Source organism: Oryctolagus cuniculus, chromosome 7 (assembly GCF_964237555.1).
Source record: "Oryctolagus cuniculus chromosome 7, mOryCun1.1, whole genome shotgun sequence".
In the NCBI taxonomy this organism is placed as follows: Eukaryota; Metazoa; Chordata; class Mammalia; order Lagomorpha; family Leporidae; genus Oryctolagus; species Oryctolagus cuniculus.
In genome coordinates this window covers 6,769,069-6,794,091 of record NC_091438.1, presented here as the reverse complement: position 1 = coordinate 6,794,091, position 25,023 = coordinate 6,769,069, and the positions used below count along the sequence as shown (strand labels likewise).

The 25,023-nt window shown below is 56.3% G+C and overlaps 2 protein-coding genes across 28 annotated transcripts in view; one reads left to right on the top strand and one right to left on the bottom strand.

The window, feature by feature from the left end:
• Window positions 1-3,684: 3,684 nt before the first annotated feature.
• Window positions 3,685-13,915, bottom strand: TEX35 (testis expressed 35). 6 transcript variants are annotated; one of them, XM_008263812.4, is made up of 9 exons: window positions 13,692-13,831; window positions 12,893-13,051; window positions 12,365-12,433; window positions 11,057-11,113; window positions 10,403-10,462; window positions 4,982-5,046; window positions 4,595-4,784; window positions 4,192-4,235; window positions 3,685-3,928 (listed from the first exon to the last, which is right to left on the bottom strand). In XM_008263812.4, the coding sequence occupies exons 1-9, from the start codon at window positions 13,728-13,730 to the stop codon at window positions 3,868-3,870; spliced, it is 744 nt and encodes a 247-aa protein (XP_008262034.4). In that variant the 5' UTR covers window positions 13,731-13,831; the 3' UTR covers window positions 3,685-3,867. The 6 variants fall into 6 exon arrangements, with proteins under 6 accessions (XP_008262034.4, XP_051712992.2, XP_051712991.2 ...); XM_051857032.2 differs by lacking the exon at window positions 4,192-4,235 and having other exon boundaries at window positions 13,813-13,915; XM_051857031.2 differs by lacking the exon at window positions 4,192-4,235 and having other exon boundaries at window positions 12,947-13,051; window positions 13,813-13,914.
• CLEC20A (C-type lectin domain containing 20A) overlaps window positions 10,720-25,023 on the top strand; it is an 82,798-nt gene continuing 68,494 nt past the window's right edge. For 7 of the 22 annotated variants that reach the window (XM_051857008.2, XM_070077176.1, XM_051857006.2 and 4 more), the window contains exons 1-4: window positions 12,548-14,653; window positions 18,435-18,584; window positions 18,900-19,001; window positions 22,062-22,112. In XM_051857008.2, coding sequence (XP_051712968.2) covers window positions 22,082-22,112 — 31 coding nt within the window. In that variant the 5' untranslated portion in view covers window positions 12,548-14,653; window positions 18,435-18,584; window positions 18,900-19,001; window positions 22,062-22,081. Of the gene's footprint in view, window positions 10,882-12,547; window positions 14,654-18,434; window positions 18,585-18,899; window positions 19,002-22,061; window positions 22,113-25,023 lie in introns of those variants that run through there. The other 15 variants (XM_051857014.2, XM_070077182.1, XM_070077181.1 and 12 more) reach the window with 10 other exon arrangements.

The following is a 25,023-nucleotide window of genomic DNA, read 5'->3' as shown; positions in this document are numbered from 1 at the left end:
GAGGCGGAGGGAACCCCTGGAGAATTAGCCACAGGAGGCACTCAGTGAGGAGGGCCAAAGGGAGGGGGTGTGGCTTCGGAAGAGGAGCAGGCCAGTGGGCGGGGCGGCTGTGCAGGATGCAGCAGGTGAGGGCTGGGAGGCTGGGCAGAGCTTTCCCACGCTCCTCGCTCCTCCGTGAAGAGGAAGCAGAGGAAAGTGCGGGGCACTGCGGGCCAGGGAGTGTGTCAAGACAGGGCAGAGTGGACAGAGGGCAGCTGGGAAAACTGCTTCTACTTTATTTTAAAAATCCCTCTGGGGCTGGTGTTCTGGCGTACAGGTTAAGCTGCCGCCCACAGTGCTGGGATCCCATATGGGCACCAGTTGAGTTCCAGCCGCTCCACTTCTGATCCAGTTCCCTGATGATGTGCCTGGGAAAGCAGTGGAAGATGGCCCAAGTGCTTGGGCCCCTGCATCCATGTGGGAGACCTGGAAGAAGCTCCTGGCTCCAGACTGGCTCAGCTCTGGTCTTTGTGGCCGTCTGGGGAGTGAACCAGTGGATGGAAGACACTCTCCCTCCCTCCCTCCCTCCTTCTCTCTCCTCCTCCTCCTCCTCCCTCTCTGCCTTTCAAGTAAATAAAAAACAATCAATCTGGCCGGTGCCACGGCTCACCAGGCTAATCCTCCACCTGTGGCATCGGCACCCCGGGTTCTAGTCCCGGTTGGGGCACTGGATTCTGTCCCAGTTGCTCCTCTTCCAGTCCAGCTCTCTGCTGTGGCCCGAGAGGGCAGTGGAGGATGGCCCAGGTGCTTGGGCCCTGCACCTGCATGGGAGACCAGGAGGAGGCACCTGGCTCTGGGCTTCGGATCAGCGCAGCACCGGCCGTGGCGGCCATTTTGGGGTGAACCAACGGAAAAGACCCTTCTCTCTCTCTCTCTCACTGTCCAACTCTGCCTGTAAAAACAAAACAAAACAAAAACAATCAATCTGGACCACCAACAGGCTGATGGAGATGTAGATTTTGGTATATTCATAAAACGGAAACTTGGTAGGAATTAAAAAGTAATGAACTCTTGCTATAGACACATGATTTACATGAATTGCACAGACATAATTTTGAGCAAAAAATATAACTGTGTGTTTCCATTTATGTCAAGGTCAAAAACAGGCAAAGTGATACGTAGAGACTGGAACTGCGGTCATCTGGGTGGGTAGCTGGCGTGGATGGGGAAGAAGCACAGGCAGCATTCGGCAGTGATGTTAGTGATGTGTGCCATAGAGAATTCACCAAGCTGCACACACCTGCATAACCATACACTGTGTGCCTTGGTCTTTAAAGTCTTTTTAAAAAATGGATAGGAAATAGGCACTGTCCAGTGTTATATAACAAGCTACTCAAAACTTGGTCACTTGTTTATTTATTTATTATTAATTTATTTGACAAGGTAGAGTTATAGACAGTGAGAGAGAGACAGAGACGGAATGAGGGAGCATCCAAGAATCTGTGAGGCTGGTTTAGAACCAGCTCTACCCCCAGCCCGGGACGGAGCGGAGCAGCGTTCCCAGGGGTTTGGAGACTTGGTGGTCAGCGGCAGGGACCCCCAGATGTCTCTGCTCTAACTCCCTACATCTGTGAATGGGCAACGTCCATGGCAGGGGGCAGCAAGGTGGCTGATGAGTAACTTGAAAATATTCTGGACTATCCAGGTGAACACAGAATAATCAGAAGGGCCCTGTAATAGGAGGCAGAAGAGCCACTGGGCGAGTGATGCGGCAGCGTGCGATGGGCGCAGTGGGCCGTGGCTGGCTTTGAAGCTGGGGGGGGGGGTGGCAGGCCAAGAGCCCAGTAGCAGGGGCAGCTGGGAAAGCCAAGTCAGATTCCCCTCCAGAGCCTCTGCAAGGCTGCAGCCAGAACCACACCAGTTTCAGCCCCCAGAGGCCCACTCTGGATCCATGTGGGGTTGTCTGGAGCTGCTACATTTGTGGCAATCTGTTACAGCAGCAACAAGAAACTAACACAGTCTTTGTCCACCTTTCTGGTGTTCCAGCTCCTGATCCACGCCTGCTCTCATCAGTGCTCGTGATCCCTGTCCTTACTTCTATATGACCCCGATTTTTTTTTTTTTAAGATTATTTGAAAGGTAGAGTTACAGAGAAAGGGAGAGAGAGGTCTTTCACCTGCTGGTTCACTCCCCAGATGGCCGCAACGGCCGGAGCTGAGCTGATCGAAGCAAGGAGCCAGGAGCTTCTTCTAGGTCTCCCTCGTGGGTGCAGGGGCCCAAGGACTTGGGCCATCTTCTACTGCTTTCCCAGGCAATCACAGAGAGCTGGATCAGAGGAGCAGCCAGGACTTGAACTGGCGCCCATAAGGAATGCCGGTGCTGCAGGCGGAGGCTTAGCTCAGTATACCACGGAACCAGCCCAAGGCCCCCAATTTTTTTTTTTTTTAAGATTTATTTATTTGAAAGTCAGAGTCACACAGAGAGAGAGGAGAGGCACAGAAAGAGAGAGGGAGAGGTCTTCCATCCGCTGGTTCACTCCTCAGTTGGCCACAAAGGCTGGAGCTGCGCCAATCCGAAGCCAGGAGCCAGGAGCTTCTTCTAGGTCTCCCATGTGGGTGCAGGGGCCCAAGGACTTGGGCAATCTTCCATTGCTTTCCCAGGCTACAGCAGAGAGCTGGACCAGAAGTGGAGCAGCCAGGACATGAACCAGTGCCCATATGGGATGCTGGCACTGCAGGCAGCGGCTTTACCCACTCTGCCACAGCGCCAGCCCCAGGCCCCAATTTTTACGTGCATGTTTATCATCTCTCCTTAAAGCCCTACATTTCTTGAAGGCAAGACTTACACTGTGCTTTGGTTTGTTTTTAAAATATGTGTATGAAGCGCCAAATGTATGGCTCATTACTATGTAACCATTAAGAGCTTCACCACTTGCCATTAGAAGCAGCCAATTAAACAAACAGGAAACAGGAAAGGGCTGATGGGAAAGAAAATACAGGATCCCACGCGTGCCTCCTCCAGCAAACGGAAGCCCGAGAACCAGGCCACAGCTGGCAAGGTCATGAAACAAAAGGACTCTCAAAAAAGACCTAACGCCTCTATGTTTTTCCTTCTGGGAAAGAGAGAGGGAGAAGAAATCTTTCAGAGCTGAGGAGAGGGGGCGTCCCCAGGGCCCAAGATGACCACCGAGCTCCCATGAGCAGCAGCAGCCTGGGTTGTGCTTGGTCATCAGACCGCAGGCTGGGCAGCGCTGCTCAGCTCCAAGGCCAGAGGGTTCCCGGCACCGCAATGCTGCCTGGTCCGCCCCACGTGTCCTGTAGGGGCTGATGGCACAGAGAGCGGGTGGGCAGGGCAGTGGGAGTCTCTCACCTCATCCCACGTGCAGTGCAGGGGCTGATGGCCCAGGGAGCAGGTGGGCAGGGCAGTGGGGGGGTCTCGCCCAAGACCACACACACCAATGATCATGTAACATCTCCAGGGGGCTTCCCTGTGCTGGGACTGGGACCTTTATAGAAGCAGGCAGGATGGAGGGAGGTGTAGTGGAGGAGGCGGCTTCTAGGTGGCTTGCTGTGGAATTTCCCACGAATCCATCGGGAATCAGCAAGCGGGGTAAGGGTCTGAACACGCTGAGTTAGAACCCAAAAAGCTCAAGTCTGCACCCCCGCGTTTTGGGCTGGCATTGCAAACAGTGAGGTCCTTCTCGGCTTTCTGTGAAGACCTTTAATCTGGGGTGGAGGCCTGGGCGGGGCTGGAACTGGAGAGGGCAGCAAACCCTCTCTCTGTGCAGCTCAAGGAGCGGGGAGGATGGACGGAGCTGCTGGGAGGTCCTGCGGCTGCACTAGGTCGGAAGCACCTGCTCCGTCTCGCTGAGGCTGAGGTACAGGTAAATCAGAAGGCAGCTCCAGATGCCAAGGGTGAAAAAGGTGCCCAGGCCTGGTGTGGATGTTTTCTGGTAGGTGGGGAGAAAGGCGGGAGGCTGAGGTCAAGGTCGGGTCAGTGGTGGTGGTGCCCCCGCCCTGCCGCCGCCGGGGCCCCCACCCCGGGCAGCAGCCTTAGGCTCCTTCCTGACGCCGAGGCCTCTGCTGACGCACACGGTGCTAGGCCCTGCACACCCACGGGGCGGGGGAGGCGGAGGGCAGTAACACTCCCACTGGGGTCACAAGGCACCCGGTTGAGGTTGAGGCCCAGCACTTCTCGGCTGGATCTACCTACCCCTGATTGTGGTTGGTCTTTAGGGCACACAACAGACATCCCTCCTGCAGAGGACAGAAATGGCAGAAGGAAGAAAAATCGTTTTTCCCCTGGTCCGAGATGGCCAGCCTGCTGGGCACCTCATCAGGCCTTGCCATACGAGAGGACGGATAACTCTGGGGCTTGGGAGCGGGCACGGCCAGGGTCAAGTCCTACATGGTCATGGCTTAGGAAGAGCCACAGGCCTGGAAGGCAAGGCAGGTAAGAGAGGGCTCCAGGCTGGGGGTGGTGGGTGGGGAGGTGGGGCGGCATCCGGGGGCCAGCAGCAGCGACGGCAGCCCTTGACAGTGAGAGCTCTGGGCAGCCGGGAGGGACCGGGAGACGGGCGGAGCGCGGGGCTGGGGCTGGGCGGGGCTCCACTTACACAGCAGCTCCTACACTGGTGGAGGGAAGTCAGCAGGTCCTTCTTTGGCTTCTGGGGTGCTGTGGTCTTGTGGAGAGCCAGCGATGTTCCATCGGCTCCTTCGGGTTTCTTGAGCCGGAGCTGGGGGTCTGCGTCACTCTTTCCCACCAGCCCGGGGTCTTGCTGCTCCTTAAGTCCTCGTCGAAGGGGACTGGGGGGCCGGGGAGGGGCAGAGAGTGGGGAAGACCATTTCTACATGCACTACGGTGGCCGAGGGAGACCTTGACTCCAAGCCACAGGGGCAGGAGGAGCCAGGACAGCTCCGTGAAGAGCCCAGGCATCCTGTGAACCCTGGGGGCTTCTGGGGAGGGGGGGGTGGGAGTGCCGGGGGTGGGGGGAGACACTCACAGCTTGTTGTTCTTCTGGATGTTTATCAAAATGTCCATCTTCTCATCCATATCTTTCTGCATCTCCTTCAAGAGACAGTTTGAAACTAGAATCTTCCTGCTGAACAGCTTTTAAAGTTTTTATTTATATATTTATGCACTTGAAAGGCCAAGAGACAAGGGAGAAAGAGAGAGCATCCAACTGCTGAGAGAGAGAGATCTTCCAACTGCTGGTTCCATCCCCAAAGGACTGCAACAGCCCGTGCTGGGCCAGGCAGAAGCCCAGAATGCAATCTGGGTCTCCCACATGGGCAGCAGGGACCCACGTACTTGAGCCATCACCTGCTGCCTCCCAGGGTGAACATTAGCAGGAAGCTGGAATCAGAAGCGGAGTCAGGACTTGAACCCAGGCACTCTCGTATGGAATGTGGGCATCCCAAGCGGCATCTCATCTGCTGCATCAAATGCCCACCCTTCGAAGGGCTCTTGAAACTCCTTTCTCTCACCTCTCTCTGCAAACCACTCTGCGTCTCACTTCCCTAGAATCCTCGCTCGGCTAGGGTGAGGTGGCTAGTGGGGCATCCGTAACACGTACCCATTCTCCCCTCCCCTTCCCCCAGTCCGTGATGAGACCAAAACACAGGCAGTTATTTGGTGTCTTGCCCAAAGGGTCCAGGTGTCAGAAGCCAGGGCCTGTTCTGCTAGACATCACATGTGGGATGAAACCCACAAATTTCCTTGATTAGAGGCCTACAAAATGGCAGAACCATGAAAACACATCTTGTAACCCCAATGACACTCTGACCCCAGGATTTTGACCCCTGCCAACTACCCAGGCCCTATGTCTGTGATGGCTCCCAATGCCTGTCAGAAATGGTCAACACAGAACAGAACCAACAGTAGCTCAAGCGGCACACGACATTGACCATACACTAAGAACTGAAAGATTCATAAAATCTTCTTGGCAAAATTTAGATCTCTAAAATTTGACCTAGGAAAATTGTATAGAAATAGCAAGCATGAAAAAAAAAAATTCTAGGACAGCACAAGCTGTCACTCACCCTTCTTATTATGGAACAGAAAAGATCTGAACGAATCATTGCAGGGTAGAAATGAAAACAATTTACTCCAATGAAAATTTTTATAAAAAAGGAAAGAGGTGGGGCCGGTTTCTGGGGCAACAGGTTAGGCTGCCATTTGCAATGCTGGCATCCCATATCAGAGTGCAGCTTTGAGTCCTAGATGCTCTGCTTCTGATCCAGCTCCCTGCTAATGCCCCTGGGAAAGCAGAGGAAGATGGCCCAAGTGCCTGGGTCTCTGTCACCATGTAGGAAACCCAGGTGGAGTGCCTGGCTCAACAGCAGATGGAAGATCTCCCTCTGTCTCTCTGTGACTCTGCCTTTCAAATAAATAAATAAACCTTAAAAAAAAGTTAAAAATTTGTTAACAGTTTAATTGATCTGCTATAGAAATCTGATCAAGGAATTATCCTGTATGATTAGAAATGGTTTAGGAAAATATCTTCTTAAAAAGCATTTTTAAATGTTAGTATTGGGGCCGGCGCCATGGCGCAAGTTAATCCTCCCAAGTGCTTGGGCCCCTGCACCGCATGGGAGACCGGGAAGAAGCACCTGGCTCCTGGCTTCAGATCGGCACAGTTCTGGCCATTGTGGCCATTAGGGGAGTGAACCAACGGAAGGAAGACCTTTCTCTCTGTCTCTCCCTCTCACTGTCTATAACTCTACCTCTCAAATTAAAAAAAAAAAAAAAAAAAAAAAGCTAGTACACAAAATTTTTTAAAAATTTCTATTTATTTGTTTGAGTGATGGAGAAAGAGAGTGAGTTCATTTCCCAAATGCCTAGGCCAGGCCAAAGCCAGGAGCAGGAACTCCATTCAGGCCTCCCAGTGGATGGCAGGGGCCCAGGTACTTGGACCATTGTTCTCTGCCTCCCAGGTGCATTCGCAGGGAGCTGGATGGGACGTGGAGGTGGGACTCTGGTGGGTATCCCACGTGGCAGCGTAACCTGCTCTGCCTCAGTGCCTGCCCAGTACACAGTTTGAATAAAAATAGCTGTATTCATAGAATCAAAATAACCTTGAAGTCAAAATGTCTCCTGGGCTGAAAACATCAAGGTCAACATGCCCATCTCCTCACACATCTCACTGTCACTCCGGCTCAGCCTCCCTTCGGAGCCAGCTCCGTTTCCCAGCGCTCCTGGTCGTCGGCACGCCTTTGGGCAATCATCCACACTGGAACGTGGCGTCTCACGGAGGCTGCCTGCAGTCCATACTCAGCCCCTCGCCGAGGACAGCTGCTGTCCTTCCAGGGCGTCTGCCCTCCTTTGCCCGCACCTGCTTTGGCTCTTTTCACCTTGAGAGCGCTCAGCCTCCTGTGTGGTTTCCTCACTGCCAGGCGGTGCTCACCTGCTCCCTGGCTAACAGCTGCCCAGCGCGCTTTCGCAAGGGCTGCTCGCAGCCTGTTTTTGGATGCAGGGTCTCCAGGGGCCTCTTCCTCTACAGAACCGAGCCTCAGCTCGCCTGCCTTCCCCGCTGCCTTTGTGCCCATTCAGTTGTGTTCCTCACAGTTCCCCAAGCGGTCCCACTCCACGGCTGATCTCCCTGCTGACTACAAAACACAACACATCCATCCTGCTTTCTGCTGGGCTCTGCTGTCCCTGGCCTGAAATAGCCTCCTTTGTTCCTCTCCAGACCCAGAGCTACCTCTGACAAAACCCCTATGCTGTTTGCATTTTAACACAGAATAATGCAAGCCCTCTGGAGAAAGTTTAGGTGATACGTAAGAATATGAAAAAATTAACCGTCTCACCCAGAAATAACTGCTACTGCTACCAACCCTTTTGGTATATTTTTCTCGAGTCTTTTTTTCTATGCATTTACTTATTCGTTAAAAACAACAACAACAACAACAACAACAACAACCTAGGAGCTGGTGCTGTAGCGTAGTGGGTAAAGCTGCCGCCTGCAGCGCCTGCATCCCGTATGGGCGCCAGTTCAAGTCCCAGCTGCTCCACTTCCAATCCAGCTCCCTGCTGGTGTGCCTGAGAGAGTGGTGGATGATGGCTCAAGTCCTTGGACCCCTGCACTTACATGGGATACCCGGATGAAGCTCCTTTCTCCTAGCTTGAATTCTGGGAAGTGGACTTGGTAACTGAGGAATCTAGGATATGTTTCACACCAGTTGTCTAGTGGCATCCCAGTTTTGTACAGATTTGCACTCTGTTCAGAATAGCATTCCCTGTTCTCCAAGTGTCATAAATTAAATATTTGCTTATTTCAACGCAACAATGATCTATTACTCATTTACATGCATTGGATTGTCCATGAGGTAGAAACTTTCAAATCTGTTTAGTTATACCCTGTTCCGTGGGCTGTTTGTTCATGCCCTTGTCTGTTTTCCTGTCTGAATCTTGTTCATTTGTGTGAACACTGTGTGTTATGGATAAAAACCTTTCATCTATGCCTATCATAAAAACCTTTTGTCTATGCCTATCATACTTGGGGCACAAATATTTCCCCCAAACTGGTGTTTGTTTTGTAATTCTGCCTATGGCGCTTTTCTGTCATAATTTCTTTTTTTTTTGGGGGGGGAGTTCATAATGTCTTAAAAATTTTATATAGTTGGGGGGGTCTTGTGGTCCAGTTTGTTAAGCTGCTGCTTGGGATGTCTGTACCTCATATCACAGTGCTGAGTTCAAGTCCTGGCTACGGTGCTTGTCCCATCCAGCTCCCTGCTAATGTGCCTGGGAAAGCAAGGGAAGATGGCCAAGTCCTTGGGCCCCTGCTCCCCACAGGAAGACCCAGATGGAGTTCGTGGCTCTTGGCTTCAATCTGGCCCACCCCTGGCTTTTGCAAGAATTTGGGGAGTGAACCAGCAGCGGATGATCTCTGTCTGCCCCTCTCTCTCTGTCACTCTGCCTTTCAAATAAAGAAATAAATCTTTTTTAAAATGTCAATATTTCCTTTGTATTTGTATTCAGAACATCCAGTTATGTATTTGCTTGTTGATTTAGTTAGTTTTCAGTATTTAAATTCACTTTATAGACTATTTTAGTTGGCAGTGTTAACAGTTTTTTCATCATGTAGTCAAGCGATATTCTTATATTATTATGTAATCCTTCTCCTCTCCTTTATCTGGGCCAGCACTGTGGTGTAGCAGGCTAAGCCTCTGCCTGCAGCTCTGGCATCCCACATGGACGCCAGTTCGTGCGTGTCCTGCCTGCTCCACTTCTGATCCAGCTCTCTGCTATGGCCTGGGAAAGCAGTAGAAGATGGCCCAACTGCTTGGACCCCTGCAACCGTGTGGGAGACCTGAAAGAAGCCCTGGCTCCTGGCTTTGGATAGGCCCAGCTCTGGCTGTTGCAGCCATTTGGGGAGTGAACCAGTGGATAGAAGATCTTTTTCTTTGTCTCTCTCTGTCTGTAACTCTCTCAAATAAAAAAATCTTTTAAAATCTCCTTTATTATATTTCAAATTGTATAGGTCTATGAGTCTCCACCTTGCCTGGAAAACCTTTAAAAACTACTGGTGCCCGGACCTCATCTCGAAAGTTTCTGACGTAACTGTTATGGGGTGCAGCCTGGGTGCAGGAGGTCAAATCACTCGGAGTGACTCCAACACGCAGCAGGGGCAGTCACTCTTCTGCAGTGTGCAGGGCCTGGTCTCTACCCAAGGGCAACACCAGAATCCTCAGGGAGTTTCAGAATCTCTGCCCCTCCCTGGAGATTCTTGTTCCTTCTCTGCGGGCAGGAGTCTGGGTACATGGATTGATCAAACCCTCACAGGTGGCAGAGGGGCTGCGGAGGGTCATCCCACTTCCTTCACTTGTCTGTTTATCCCCGGGCCCTGGGCTTGGCGGCCATGACTTCATTACGGATTTTAATGCCTGGTAAGTCTAGTGCCCCCTTACAGCTCTTGAAAAATTTGCAGGTGTAGTCGCTTTTGCCTGATGCTGTGTCTGCATCACTGGTTCTCAAACTTTCGCTGGGGAACCTGACCACACTACGAGGCCTTAAGCCCCATCTGACCATGCGTCTGGGTGCTGCTGACTTTCTCTTAGCGTTCTGGGTGACTCTGGGTGGTCTTTGAGCCACAGTTTTAGAATCTAGATTATTCTGTGATTGTTTTTGGTGATTTTTCCCCAGTTAAAGGGACTCTCAGAAGATTCGGTTAGGCTTACGCTGCGCTGCTCCTGCAGGCTAAACCTAAGACTCATTTCTCTCTAAGCATCTCCGGCGGCTGCAATGCGCGCCCACGGCTCGCGCGCGACTCTAAATTCGCAATTAACAGACAGTCGACTGTTAGCTTCGGGCTGCTCCTGGCCACGTGGGGCTCCCACGCGAGTGTGCGCACCGGGAGGGCGGGTCTGGTGTCTTGGTTTCCAGCACGCCAGCCTACCACGGAAGGCACGCAGTGAACGCTCACCTTCATAATTTCCACGAATTCATGAAGTTTATCAAAGTCTTTATCCATTATGTCCTTTATCTAAGGAGAAAGCAGGGCACAGGACAGTCACTGTGGCGTCTTGGGGATACTGCGAGCAAAAGGACAGTCACTGTGGCGTCTTAGGGATACTGCAAGCAAAAGCCCTCAGCTGCTCGTCTGGAATGGACTAAGGATGACCAGGGGCAGCCACTTTCTCCCCCACCCCACCCCCACAACCGGGGAGGCCTGGAGGGCCTAGGGCGCATGCACCGCCGCGCCGCCGGGTCGCCTCCCGGCAGCCTCTGCGTGGCACAGGCCCGGATGTAGCAAGGCGAGGGGGCTTCATTTACACCTGCTGGCTTGGTTGCTCCTGCAGGCCATTGCCTCTCAGAACCGGAGGGGAGTTCGTGCGCTGCACAAGGCTCAGCGGAGGTGACTCGGCCCCTGACACCCGAGTCTGTCCATACCCTAAGGTCCAGGTCAGCCCCTCCGTGCGCTGTGTCGCCCCGACCTGGGCCTCCGCGGCCCATGGGGGAGACGTCACTGCCCCCGCGGCCAGGCCCCGGGGCTGAGCTGGCCGGCGGCCCTCGGCCTGCCTTTGCTGCCCCTCGCTGATCTGAGTTAGTGCTACGCGGCCCCTTTCGGTCCCGGTACCTGTTTTATCTCCTCCATTTTCTCCTTGAGTTCTTCCCTCACCTCCCTGAGTTCATTCTGAGGAGGTAAACGGGGAAGGGGGAGTGTGAGGGCGGAAGACGAGGTGCTGGGCCGTTGCCCCGTGGGGGCAGGGGAGACTCGCGTTGGGGAGAGGGGGACGGGTGGGACCGCGGGGAAGGGGCGCCAGCCGGCCCTAGCCAGGCCTGCCAGACTCTAGTCCCAGGAGGTATCGGGGAGACCCGGGGGAGGGGCGTCCTCAGACATGCCGGTGTCCCCGGAGCAGAGGTTGGAGAGAGAGCAGAGAGGGAGCGAGGGAGGCGCCGTGGGACCTGCGCCCGCCGAGCAGGGCAGGCTTGCGTTTGCTGTAGCGGCTCAGCGGATGAGAGGGGACTGAGGGCTGCAGCCTGGTGCTTGCTGTGGGTTCCCCGACGTGGACCGTTGTGTCGTGCAGATGTGGGAGAATGGCCTTGCTTTAAGAAACTTTACTCTCCTATGGTTCAGAAAATGCGTGCACACGCGAGGGCACCTCCAGCCGTTCATAGAAAAAGCTAAGTTTGGGGGCTGGCGTTCAGCCTAGCGGTTCAGACGCCCGTGTCCTACTCGGAGTTCCACCCCTGGCTCGCTGCTGACTCCAGCTCCCTGCTGATGGGCACCCTGGGAGGCCTTGGGTGATGGCTCGAGTGCTTGGGTCCCTGCCGTCCATGTGAGAGACCCGGACTGGGCTCTGGGCTCCTGGCTTCCGCCTGGCCCAGCCCCTGCTGTTGCGGACATTTGAGTGAGCCAGCAAATAGGAATTCTGTGTCTCTGACTCTCAAAGTATATACATATATTTGCATATGTATACATATATATAAGTTCTTATTTTTATGTAAAAAAACCTTTTGAAATGCATACTTTTTTCAAAATATGCTTTCCGTAAACTTTGGAAGATCCTATGTATACTTTATATGTAAATATGCGTATGTTTCCATAGATTTTTTTCCTTGTCATTAGTCCCTGAACAATGTAGTGTCACAGCCACTGCGGTAGCATTGATGTTGCATGAGGGATCATGGGTAATGCTGAGATGATGGGGAGCGTGGGGGGGGCTGGGAGGCGAGCCCACGCAAAGGCTGTGCTGTTCTCTGTGGGGGACCTGGCATCTGCAGCCATGCAGTCCTGGAACCAGCCCCCCACAGACTCCTAGTTACCCCCCGAGACATAGACGGAGGAGGGCAGAGGAAAGGAGACAGCGGTGGTGCAGTGGCGACACTGGGGAATCAGCCATCCCCTGACCCACGGCCCCTCCGCCCAGGGTCGCTTGCCCACCTTCAGCTCCCGCGTCACGCCTGTCTTGGCAAACGGCCCCTCCTGCTTCACTCCTTTGTAATCGTACCTCTGCAGACAGAAACAGAGTCACAGAATATTGGGGACTGCAGGTGGGGGGTTGGGATCATAGAGGCGGGAGGGTGGCACCGAGTTGCCATCCCTCCCCAAGGGCTGGGGGGTGGAGGTGAAGACTGAGGGCCTGCCTGTGCAGGGGGGACCCATCCTGCCCCTCCCACCGGGCAGGTCTCGGCTCATTCGGCCCCTTGAAGAGCCAGGTTCACGCCTGCCGAGGGCCTCTGTGCCTGCTGCTTCCCTTGCCTGGAAGTCCCACCTCGGCCTTGGCCTGGCCAGCTCTCAGATCCGGTGAGGTCCTCGCTCAGCCACCCAGCCACGCCTCCCCAGTGGGATTCTCGTGTGGCAGACCACAGTACCCAGTTCTCCTGGCCTAGTTGTGTATCTTATCGGTTACTGGCATGAGATGCCACTAGAGCCAAGAGAGCCGGCCTCTCTCCCTGCGTCCCTCAGCACCTGGGACAGGTCTTGGCCACCAGGAACAGCGAATGACCCCTGACTCCAAGTCACCTCCCCACGGATCTCAGGCCTGGCTGCTGGCATGGCCTCAGAAAAGCTTCTTATTTTGGTCGGCTCTGGTTTCAATTCTAGGCAAACTGCCTTGTAGTTCTTGCTCTGTGGAGAGAGGAGGCTGGGATTCAGCTGGTCCGTGTCAGGTCGGGCAGAAGCGGGGAGTCGGCAATGGGCCTTGCGGGGGACCCCACCCAACCCTGGCCCTGGCCAGGTGCGCCGGCTCACGTGACCCAGGACTGTGCCAGGCTCGTCCCAGAGTCCTCTACTCGCGAGCACAGGCCTGCTCCCTGCTGGAGGTGCCCGGGTGTGCATGGCACGTCAAGGAGGAGCCCAGGCTGCGTGCACAGCCAATACGCGCTTCTCATCTCAGCCCCACCTTTACCGCCTGGCAGTTACTTAGCCCGCTGAGCCTGGATTTCCTCATTTGTAAAACAGCTGATGAGCGGATTCCTCTAGGAAGGGTGCCCGGAGCCCTCGAGCTGCTGGCTAGACGTGGGCCTGGTGCGGGCGTGGGGGACGGGACAGTGCTCCTTGTCCCCAGATCGCAGCCGGCCAAGGCCTCTTTCTTCCCTTCCCAAGGCCAGGGAGTCCCACACCCACGGCAGGCAGAGGCCACCCTGTGCTCAGAGCAGGGGAGAGAAGCCGAGGGCCCCCGGCAGCAGCCTCTGCATCCCCCCGCCCCAGCGCCGCACAGTGGGAGCGCAAGGAGGCCCCACAGTGCCCAGCCATGGTCCTCCTTTACCGGGCTTGTTTTCTTCAATTCTGCCCTCTTGGCCGCCATGATGGAGGAGGCCAGCGTGTTCTTCAACTTCCCGACCTCCCCACAAGGGCCCCGGGCCAGGCCACTGTCCTATGCAACTTACAGGCCCGGGTGAGGGCAGGCTGACCGCCTCTTTGTGCACGGAACAGCTGAGGTCACAATGGCCAGGACCCACATCTGGCCCAGGTGCCGTGGCCACTGGACCGAGGGGCTGGGCTGGGCAGTGAAGTCACGAGGGCCCCTCAGGAGCTTGCCTGGAAGGTCTGCCTGGCTGGGGGGCTGTGGCCCTCACCGCTGAGGCTGTCACCACTAGGACACAAGGCCTGGCTTGGGAGAATCAGGGTTCCTCCTGCCACAGGACTGACCGCCTGCTGAGGCCGGCCACTTCCCCTCCCTCCCACAAGGCTTGTGCTGGGCTCCCTCCCTCTTGCCTGATGTGCCCAGGCTCAGTGTAGGCTCACCCCACCCCCCATTCCTCTATGCTGCTGTGTGGGGGTGTGGCGCATCTGTCTCTAGGGGAGGTGATTCCTTTCTTCTTTAAAAAAAGATTTCTTTATTTATTTGAAAGGGGGACTGTTTGGGGAAAGAGAAAGAGAGAGGCAGAGAGAGAAGGCAAGATCTTTATCCACTTGTGCACTCCCCAAATGGTTATAAAAGCCAGGGCTGGACCAGGCCAAAGCCAGGAGCGAGGAGCCTCTTCGAGGGGCCCAAGCACTTGGTCCATCTTGTACTTTCTCAGGTGCATTAGGGAACTGGATCGTAAGGGGAGCAGCCGGGACTCGAACCAGTGCCCCTATGGGATATTGGCAGTGCAAGCAGCAGCTTGACCCTTTGTGCCACAACACTGGCCCCAGGGGATGGTTCTGGTCCTCCGTCCTTCTCCTGGTTCTTCTATCATCCTGGGAAAGGGTGGAGCAGGAGGCAGCATCCAGACAGTGCTAAAGGTGAGAAGCCGGTGGGGTGGGGTGGGGGAGGGGCGAATACCAAAGAACAGGCCTCCGTATGGGTCAGTGTCATCTGTGCATAGTGACAGCCGGAGGTCCTGGCCCCCACAGCAGTCAGAGCGTCCGGGTTGGGGGCTTTGAGCCTCACCGCTTCCCCCGGTCACTGGAGTGCTCTTGTCCTGCTTCTCTGTCCTCTCAGTGAGTGGTGGCCCCAGGCAAGGCCAAACTGGGCATTCTGAGAGCAGCGGCAGGGGGTGCAGGAGCTGGAGGGAGGTGCGTGCCCACACCTGCAATAGCCTTCATTCACCTGCCACCTCCTGCAGCTGCTGGGGCCTGTCTTCCTGGAGCCAGGGAAGGGGGACTTCCTCTGGGGCCGAACTCGCACGCCCACCCCCACCCCTGCCCTTTTCCCTCTTGTTGCCAGCAGCCTACCAACTCCTCCTCCTGTTCCTCCTAACACATGGCTCTGGGGTGCTCCTGGGCCACGTGACAGATGCACACTTGGAGAGGAACCCTCTAGGGCCCTGGGCTTGGACTTGAAGCTGAGGAAGGGGCGTACATGACCCCATCCTCTCAGTGGCACCATGAAGGTTTCTGTCTTGGGAAAGACAACTCATTGCACTCACAGTTGAGAGCAAGCCATAGTTGTTTGCTGAATCCTCTCAATACAGTGCTGATTTCTGTGCATCTAATTAATTATTAAATGCAAAGGATCCCTTCGTTGCACCCTCACACCTCTAAAAAACCATGACGTGGGCCAGTGATGCAGTGCAGTGACTTAAGTCACTGCTTGTAACGCCAGCATCCCATATTAGCGCTTGTACGAGGCCCAGCTGCTCCACTTCCAACCATTAGCCCTGCTAACGTGCTTAAGAAAGCAATGGAAGATGGCCCAAGTACTTGGGTCCTTCCACCCACACGGGAGACCCAGCTGGAGCCCCATGTGCCTGGCTTCAGCCTGACCCAGTCCTGGCCGTTGCAGACATTTATAGCTTCCCTAGATGGCCACTAGGGCCAGGGTGGGCCAGGCCAGAGCTAGGACCTGGAGGTTCTTCCAGGTCTCCCAAGTGGGTGGCCACAACGCCGGCTCCAGTAAATATATTTTTTTTTCTTTAAAAATGACAATTACAAACCCATCCAGAGAACCATGAGTCCAGGGCCTGCCTGGTTCTCAGACACAGACCTCCCTGGTGGGCCCATGCTCCCGCCAGGCTGGGTTTTTGTTGTTGTTGTTATTGTTTTAAGATTTATTTATTTACTTAAAAGGCTGTTATAGAGAAAGGGAGGGAGACAGTGGGGGGGGGGAGGGAGGAGGGGAGGGGGAGAGAGAAAGAAGAGAGAAAGAAAGGAGAAGAGATAGAAGAGAGAGAGAAGAGAGAAAGAAAGAGAGGAGAAAGAGAGATCTTACAAATGGACTCCCTAAATGGATGCGTTGGCTGGGGCTGGGCTAAGCCAACGTGGGGAACTTGATCTGATCTCCCAAGTGGGTGGCAAGCACTTGGGCCATCACCTGCTGTCTTCCCAGGCACATTAGCAGGGAGCTGGATAGGAAGAAGAGTACTGGGACTTGAGCCAGTTCTCTGATATGGGATGCCGGTGTCGTGCACAGTGGCTTGAACTTGCTGCACTAAAACGCTGGCCCCAGAAGCTGGTTCTTAGCAGGCAGGTGACTGGTGTCAGGCCCATTTTCTCAGTACTCATTGACTGAGCATTTACTGTGTGTTAAGCACTGTGTGTCGGGGCACCCAGGGCATCTGAATAATCAGGGTGTGACCCTGTCCCCAGGTGCTCACCCTAGTGGGACTGACAGTGCTGTCACGAAACAGCAAGTGCAGTGCTGGAGGTGGACCCAGGGTGCTAGGGGAGCCCAGCAAGGGGCACAGCCCTGTTCGTGGATCCTGGTCTCTGCCGCGTTCCTTTGGGCTTTATTCCTGGTCTCGTGAGCTCCTCTGCACCCAGGTTCCTCCCTCAACGTGGTGCAGGAGCCGGGCTACCCACTGACCGGCAGGCTTGCCCATGCCAACCCTGCCTGGGCCCCCACTCACACCCCCTTCCCTCTCTAGCAGGACCACCCCCTCGTGCTGGCCACGAGGCGGGCAGGTGACACACCTGTCTCAGCAGGTGTGTTCATCTCTGTGTGCTCCATCTGGCTAAGCGCACTTGCACCTGACCCTGTGGCTGTGCGGCACCTGGGCCTCGAGTCTGCCCGGCTCTCAGAGCACGGAACCAGGTGTCCCCTGTGTGAGACTCGTGTTGCACCCATCGGAGCCTGCAGGCAGCGCCATGCAGTCCCAGAGCCCCCGCGCCTTCCTGCCTCGGGAAGTGACAGGATATTCATGAGGGCGGCAACCCCCGAGTTTTGTACAAATCTCCCTCAGATCTCAGATCTCAGTACGCAGGGAGCTGGACGCTGGACGCCTCTCTGTACCAGCTACGTGGCCTTAGCAGGCGTCTGCGTCTCTCTGAGCTTATTCTTCCAGTCAGCAAGGGCTTCTGAATTTTGTGTCTGAGAAGTCAGTGAGGCTGAGGGTGCTCAGGGCGGGGCACATGCTCCTTGCAAACTGTGGCGCCCCAGGGGCCCGGTTTGCAGGTCAGAGCCCTGGGCAGGAAGCAGCCTGGTCCCTCCTCCGCCGCCCCTCCCCCAGGAATGGGTGGGGGTGGGAGTGGGAGTCAGGACGGGAGATTTAATAGACAGAAACACAATTGGAGCTCCCCACATTGTCTTTTATTGAAAGATTAATTTTTCTATTTTAAAGGTCGAGTCAGAGAGAGATGGAGAGACAGATCTTCCATCCATTAGTTTACTCAAAATGCCCGCAACAGCCATGGCTGGGCCAGGCTGAAGCCGGGAGCCCAGAACTCCATTCAGGTCTCCCACGCGGGTGCAGGGGCCCAGGTACTTGGGCCATCCTCCGCTGCTTTCCCAGGCGCATTAGCGGGGAGCTGGATCGGAAGGCCCCAAGGAGAGACCCAGGCTCTTCCTTTGTGTGTACGTGTGTGGGCACAACCCTGAAACAGGGAGTTTGAGCAGCTGACACAGTGGGTGCTCAGAGTCCGGTGAAGTTGATGGCCGAGGCAGTGGCTAGCAGAGCTGTCGCCCACTGTTGGTAGGCGTGGAAGGGAGCTGCAGTGAGGGGCAGCGAGAGACCACCCCCACATCCCGGGGATGGCTGAAGCTGACTCTGAGCTGAACCCTGACAAGGGCAATGCGAGGAGAGCACCCCGCCCTCCCTGCTCGCCACAGACCCCACGTACTCAGAGAGGCGGCTCCTCTTCTCCAGGTGGCCAGGCCTGAGTCCCTGGGGACAGCTCCAGGGGACTGTCGGCACGGCAAACCCAGCTCCCTGGCCCTGCGCCGCCTCCGTGCCCGCGGACCTGCCCTCCCACAGGCCACCCTTTGAACTCTCACTGTTCTGAGATGTTCCTTGGTCCACACGTGCTGATGGCCCGAGTTCCAGTCACCCCGGCTCACTCTGTGCTGAGTGTGCCCACTTGTATGCGGGGCACACGTGTGACCAAGCTTTTGCCTGGCTTTTTTTTTTGGGGGGGAGGGGGTTCTGCCTTTTATCTCATTCACAGGCTGCAGCTAGAGAACCTGGGAGAGCAGATGGCAGCCGTTTCTTAAAAAAATTCACAGAAAAGCTGCCTGGATTTCAATTTTTTTTTTGCACCAAAAATCAACTTATCTTTATTTATATATATATATATATATATATATATATATATATATATTTAAGAGACAGAGCAATAGCTAGCTCCTGTTCACTGATTCACTCCCTAGATGCCCTCAGTGGCTGGGGCTGCGCCAAGGCCAAGTCCAGGAGCTGGGACCTCAACCCAGGCCTCCCCCATGAGTTACCTGAGCCATCAGAGCCGCCTCCCAGGGTCCGTGTCAGCTGAAGCTGGAGCCGGCGGTTGGCCTGAAACCCAGGTACTAGGATGCGGGACCCCCGTCTTGAAGCCTGGGGCAAATGCTCTCTCGAATCTATTTTTACAATCCAATTTTCCACACATTTTTGAGGTTCCTGTGTAGTTACCTTGTCATGTGACGCAGCGATCACTATCGTAGGCATTTACCCCTAAGAAATAAAAGCATGTGTCCACACAAAGGCTTCTTCGTGAATGTCGTAGCGACTTTACTCATAACAGCCCGCAGCTGGAAATGATGCCAAGTTCACCAGCAAGCAAATGCAAAAACAAATTGTAGGGTATTTTTTTTTTTTTTACAATGGAGTATACTTGGCAGGAAAACAGAACTCCTGATTCGTGGAACAACCTGGGGCATTTACTGAGTGAAATTCCATCCAAATGAAAGCTTAGGAAGCAAATCTACAGTGGCGGAGAGCAGGTGAGAGCTTGCCTGAGGGCGGGGTGGGGGGGATTGACAAGGCAGGAAGGAGGGAACTTTGTGGGAGCTGGTAAACTTCTGTAACCTGATTGTGGCTGGTACATCAGGGTGCACGTTTTGCAAAACAAATCAAACTGTACACTTAAGTAGGTGCATTTTATTGTGCACAGACCTGAAACATTGACCTTGATCTAGAGATCAAGAGCTGAATATCCGTTGCATTCTGGACTGCGTGGAGTGCCTCGTATTGATGACAAAGATGATTTCATTGTATCCTCATAAAATCATGATTCAGTGACAGCTCCAGCTGGCCACGGGACTGCTCGCATTGCGCCTGCTCAGGGGCGTGGCTGGGGTTTGCGGCTACGAGGCGCATCTGCAACAAAGGCCCAGAGTGCTGTTAGCAGCTCCCTCTGCAGAAACCCCCTGGTCTGTTCCCCGGGACGCTGAGAGCTTGCTGAAGTCACAGAGCAGGTGCAGCGTCCGTGCAGGGCTGGGAGCCAAGGTGGAGATGGTGGGAAGGGAAACGCTGTGTGCTCGCTAGGGAGGGCGGCTGAGTGGAAATGGCCTTCCCACCTCGGCAAATTGGAGAAAGATACGACAGGAGGTCTCCTTAAGCTTGCTTCCTGCAGCTCATGCAAAGCAAGAGTTTGTGCCTGGGTGGCTTGGGGAGCTGGCTGCTTCCTCACTCTGCAGTTCCTGGTGCAACTACGCACGCAAGCCATGTCCTGGGGAGGCACCGATGTCCCCCCGAGTCCCCGTCGTCATCCCTCTGTGTTGCTCCAGGCATCTCAAGGTCTCTGCACCAGACAGGGTACCAGGCAGGAGCAGGCATCCAACGAGAATCCTAACAGCAGATGCTGCTCCTAAGAGCCGTAGCGCCTGCCATTCACCGGAAGGCTTTGCTTTGGGCATTGGGCACAGCCCCTGCTTGCGGGCTCTCACAGGCTGCCTGCCTATCCCTGGCTTTCTGGGTCGGGACTGGCCGGTTCTCTCTGTCCCCAGAGAGTGGTCCTGAGAGGCCTTGGCACGGGAGGCTCTGCCCCGGGCCGAAACCACCGGAGCCCTCGCTGCACGAGACCCGTTTGGACAGGCCCTTGCTGTGGAACGTCTTTGCCCTCTTCCCCTTTTGCCCATTCATTCAGAAGGGCTCTGTGCCCTTCCCTAAAGGAAAGGGGTGAGGGGTGGAAGGCAGAGAGAGCCAGAGACTTGGAGGCTTTGTTTCTTTCCCAAAGCTTGGCCTCCAGGGAATGTGTACACAGGAGGCTGGGAGAGACACAGCCAGCACGGGTGAGCGAGGTTTGGGTGCCCAGAGCAAGTGCCGTGCGCTTCATCAGGGAGCCGCTGACACGGCTGAAGCCCTCCTGCTCAGGGCTGTCACCTCCCGAGTTGCTGTCCTGCTGCCTCCTAACCACGCAGTCGCAAGCAAGTCACGTTGCTTGTGGCAGCCACAGCTCTCCGATCCCCTCCCCGCAGCCTGCACCATGGATAATGACAGATTGGGGGTGGTGGTGGCTGATTGCGGGTGTGAGGGAGGGTGGTCTAGCACAGCCTGCCTCTCAGACCCCTTCTCTTTTCTTTCCATCCTGGCGCTTGCTCCTCTGGCCCCCCAAGAGCTCAGGGGACCCCGGGCCCTGTTCTTTGCCACCCTACCTCCCCCCGGGCCAGCCCCAAGGCCCCTCTGCTCATGAGTGCCCTGGCCCATGCTGCTGTCTCCCTAAGTTGAACAAGAGCAGGGGTCTCGCCCAGGCTTTAGCCCCAGTCCCTCGCCCAGTGGCTGGCAGGCAGCCAACCTGAGTGACATTGGCTTAGTCAACGCCATCATTTGGGTAGCAAAGCAAAGGGAGGAGAGAGTAGGCAAGAACTGAGCAGACCAGGTGCGGCCTCCACCAGAGCTGGGTCTGGGGCTTGTCCTGTGTCACAGCCATGCTGCCCCGGGGGTTGCTCACTCTCTGCCTGGCAGGTAAGGCCCCGGCCTGGGGGCAGGACTGGGACTGCATGCCTCCCAGGGCTCAGGGCTGGGGGAGGGCAGCTTCCCCATTCCAGGCTTGGACAGGAGGCCGGGAGGGAGGAAGTGGCCATTTATCAAACACCGCACAGCGATGCCGGGGCAGGCACCTCTCCCAGTCTCTGGCTGGACTCCTCCGCCAGGGCCCTCCCTGCTCCTCCCTCCCCTCCCTCAAGTTCACGGCCCAGGGTCAGGTCCTAGGGTTCACACTTCTGTCATCTGTCTTCATGGTGCAACCGACTCACCAAGACTGATTTGCTGCCAGGTAGGTACCAGTCAGAACTGGTCCCGGACCTCACCAAGTTTCGAGTTTAAAGACCCTCGGGGGGAAGATAAGCAGCAGAGCAGCTACGGAAATGACGCGAGGCGTGCAACGCAGGCAGCCACTGGGGTGTGCCCAAGGACGGCCCAGGCAAGGGGCTTTGGGGGCGGGGGGAGTGTCGCCAAGGAAGGAACAGCAGAGATGCGGCCCCAGCGGACAGGCCTGTGCAGGGACCTTTGCCTGCTGTCTGTGGGGTGCCAGCACTTGTGACAGAGACGTCCTGGGGAGCCGCTTCCTTCCACAGCTGCCTGGGGGCCGCAGCCAAGCCTTGTGGCCTGACACAGAAGGAGAAGGTGAGGAGGCGAATGTCCCAGAAAATCGCCCAGGCCGCCGTGGGTGGCACACCAGACCAGTGACAAGGTGGCACCTTGGCCAGCACAGCACGGGCACAGATGGAGGAGGAAGTGCATGGGCATTCAGGGCTGGGTGGGCAGGATTTGCTGTGTGGTTGGATGACCGGAGTGAGAGAAAGAGGGGAACCCGTGTGCTGGCGGCTGGGGTCGAAGGTCAACGTATGTGTTCTGCAGGCACAGCAGGGCGCGCCGGAAGTATGGTGTTGGCGACAGGTGCAGGCTTTTCCGCACTGCCCTGGTGACCCACCCCGTCCTCACGTCACTTCAGGGGGCCACAGCCAGTCACTTAAAAATGACACAGACTAGAGTAGCAAATGCTGACCGGAATCGCATGCGGTAAGGAAGTCATTGGTTTCCTGTTCCCTTCTCTGGCGCAGGGCTCCTCCGAGGTTCCTCGATGGGCAGCTTACCAAGAGGAGCTGAGAGAAGTGAGCAGCCCCGCCCCCGCCCCCCCCCAGGGTGCGCATTCCCCCGCCTGGGCCCCGGGGCTCCTTCCTTTGCCCTCCGTGGACCTCTGGCTTGAGGCTGCTGCCCTGCGGCGGGGAGCACTCCCCTTGTTCCTCTTCGCCTCCCCAGCCCTGGACAGCGCCAGCCGCCTCTGCTGGGGCCCCCCACGAGGGGCAGAGTGAGGGGAGGCAGGGGTGACGGCCAGATCATGGCGCTGGGCTGGGTCCTTAGCAGAAATTTCCTTCTTCCCTCCTCCTCGCTTCGTATTGAGCCCTCCGGATGTGTGAGCAAAATGAAGAAAACTGCTTAAAACCTTTTGTCTGCTTCCAAATGGCCTAGACCTAGGGCGGAGACGAGCAAAAAGGCCCTTTCCAATTCCAGCTTCCTGCTGACGCAGACCCTGGGAGGCAGCAGTGCCGGCTCAAGTCCTTGGGGCCCTGCCACCCCCGTGGGAGACCTGGGTGGAGTTCTCAGTCTCCCGGCCCTGGCCGGGCCCAGCCCTGGCTGTTGTGGACATTTGGGGAGTGAACCAGCAGATGTGAGCGCTCGCTCTCTCCTGCTCTCTTGCCCTGTCTTCCTCTCCCCCTCCCTCCCTCTCCCCCTCCCTCCCTTCCTCCTTCCCTCTCCCCCTCTCCCCCTCTCCCCCTCCCTCCCTCCCTCCCCCCCCCCCCTTTTCTTCCTGCCTTTCAAATAAATAAGCCTTAAAACAAGCTTGCTGCTGGTCCCAGCAACAGAGATTCAGGTCCTTGCTCGGGTGGATCTGTTTTACTGGCTGCCGTGGGAGCCCTCTCTCGGCCTCACCACCCCTCCTGAGCCCCTACACCCACTCTGCCTTCTCTTTCTGTGAGTTGTGCTGTTTTGCCTTGGACTCCGCTCCTCAGACCAAGCATCAGGATCACTATACTCGGGACCCTGCTTGGCTGGCCGCAGGCTGAGAGCCCGGGATAGGTTCCACACCTTCTGACTCACCCAGGGCTCCGTCTGGCTGCGTCCCAGCTGGACCTTCGTGGGGTGGGTGGTACCGCAGTGCCTCTCACGGTGCAGCTGCCTGCCCGTCATCTGGAGAGGGCGTTTTCCTCTCAGATTACTCCTTGTGGATGTTGCAGTCTGGTAGTTGAAAAAAAAAAAGTCTTTGTGTTGGATAAGGAGGAATTCTATGGCAAGGGAAACTGTGCTTCCCGGCACGCGCACAGTGAGCATGGTGCTGGCTCCCAGGGAGATCTGTGTGCATCTCCTCTCACTGCCCACCGGCTCCCAGGGAGATCTGTGTGTGCGTCTCCTCTCGCTACCCACTGGCTCCCAGGGAGATCTGTGTGCGTCTCCTCTCGCTGCCCACCGGCTCCCAGGGAGATCTGTGTGCGTCTCCTCTCACTACCCACTGGCTCCCAGGGAGATCTGTGTGCGTCTCCTCTCACTACCCACTGGCTCCCAGGGAGATCTGTGTGCGTCTCCTCTCGCTGCCCACCGGCTCCCAGGGAGATCTGTGTGCGTCTCCTCTCGCTGCCCACCGGCTCCCAGGGAGGTCTGTGTGTGCGTCTCCTCTCGCTGCCCACCGGCTCCCAGGCAGGTCTGTGTGTGCGTCTCCTCTCGCTGCCCACCGGCTCCCAGGGAGATCTGTGTGCGTCTCCTCTCGCTGCCCACTGGCTCCCAGGGAGATCTGTGTGCGTCTCCTCTCACTACCCACTGGCTCCCAGGGAGATCTGTGTGCGTCTCCTCTCGCTGCCCACCGGCTCCCAGGCAGGTCTGTGTGTGCGTCTCCTCTCGCTGCCCACCGGCTCCCAGGGAGATCTGTGTGCGTCTCCTCTCACTGCCCACTGGCTCCCAGGCAGGTCTGTGTGTGCGTCTCCTCTCGCTGCCCACCGGCTCCCAGGGAGATCTGTGTGCGTCTCCTCTCGCTGCCCACTGGCTCCCAGGGAGATCTGTGTGCGTCTCCTCTCGCTGCCCACCGGCTCCCAGGGAGATCTGTGTGTGTGCATGTCTCATCTCACTGCCCAGTCTCTGCCTCTATCTCATTTTTCCTCACCTGGGAACGCAGTTAACAGCATCTGTTTGTCAGGGTTGTGGTGAGGAGGTAAGGGGATGGTGGGCACCCTGCATGGCCCATGGCTGGCACATCCTGGGTGCTTAGTAACAGGGAACTCAGTGTAGGGGGCAGACACGGGGCACAGTGGTTAAGCCACCTCTTGGGATGTCTGTGTGGGGCCTGGTTGAGTCCCCGCTACTCTGCCTGGGGTTCAGCTTCCTGCTCTGCACACCTGGGGAGCAGTAGCAGATGGCTCAAGTGCTAGGGCCCTGCCACCCACGTGGGACACTCAGAGGGAGTTGTGGGCTCCTGGGCTCAGCATGGCCCAGTCTTAGTCGTTGCAGGCATTTGAAGAGATGGAAAATCGGTCTCCCCCTGTTGCTGTGGATTCGTTCTGAGAGGAGGAGCGTGGTGGGGGCAAGAGGCGCGGAGTCACCACACAGACCCCGGGAGTCTGCAGGCCCTCTCAGAACGAATCCACAGCACCATCCCCCTTTTAAATAAATAAATAAATAACCAAAGTATCAGTTTAGATAGGGAAAACCTTAGGCAAATCTTGGTGGGCTCAGGGGAACAGGCCTGGTCAGAGAAGGGAGCCCTGTGTGAACCTGATGTTGTGTCTTCCGGCCCTGCAAACACAAGTGTTTCCTTTACCGGGTCTCCGGAACCGACTCCCTGGGCCAAGCCCAGGCACTGGCTGCCTTTCCCAGCCGTCCTTGAGTGGAGCCACCAGTGAGTGCGTGGCCTATGTGCTGCAGAGTGGGCAGGTTTGGGGGGCCCTGGCTCAGTCCAGTTTGCAGTGTGAGCAGGGCCTGGAGGTGGCGGCTGTGAGTGGCTGGTCTCTTGTCCGGGGTGGCAGGGCCGCTGTG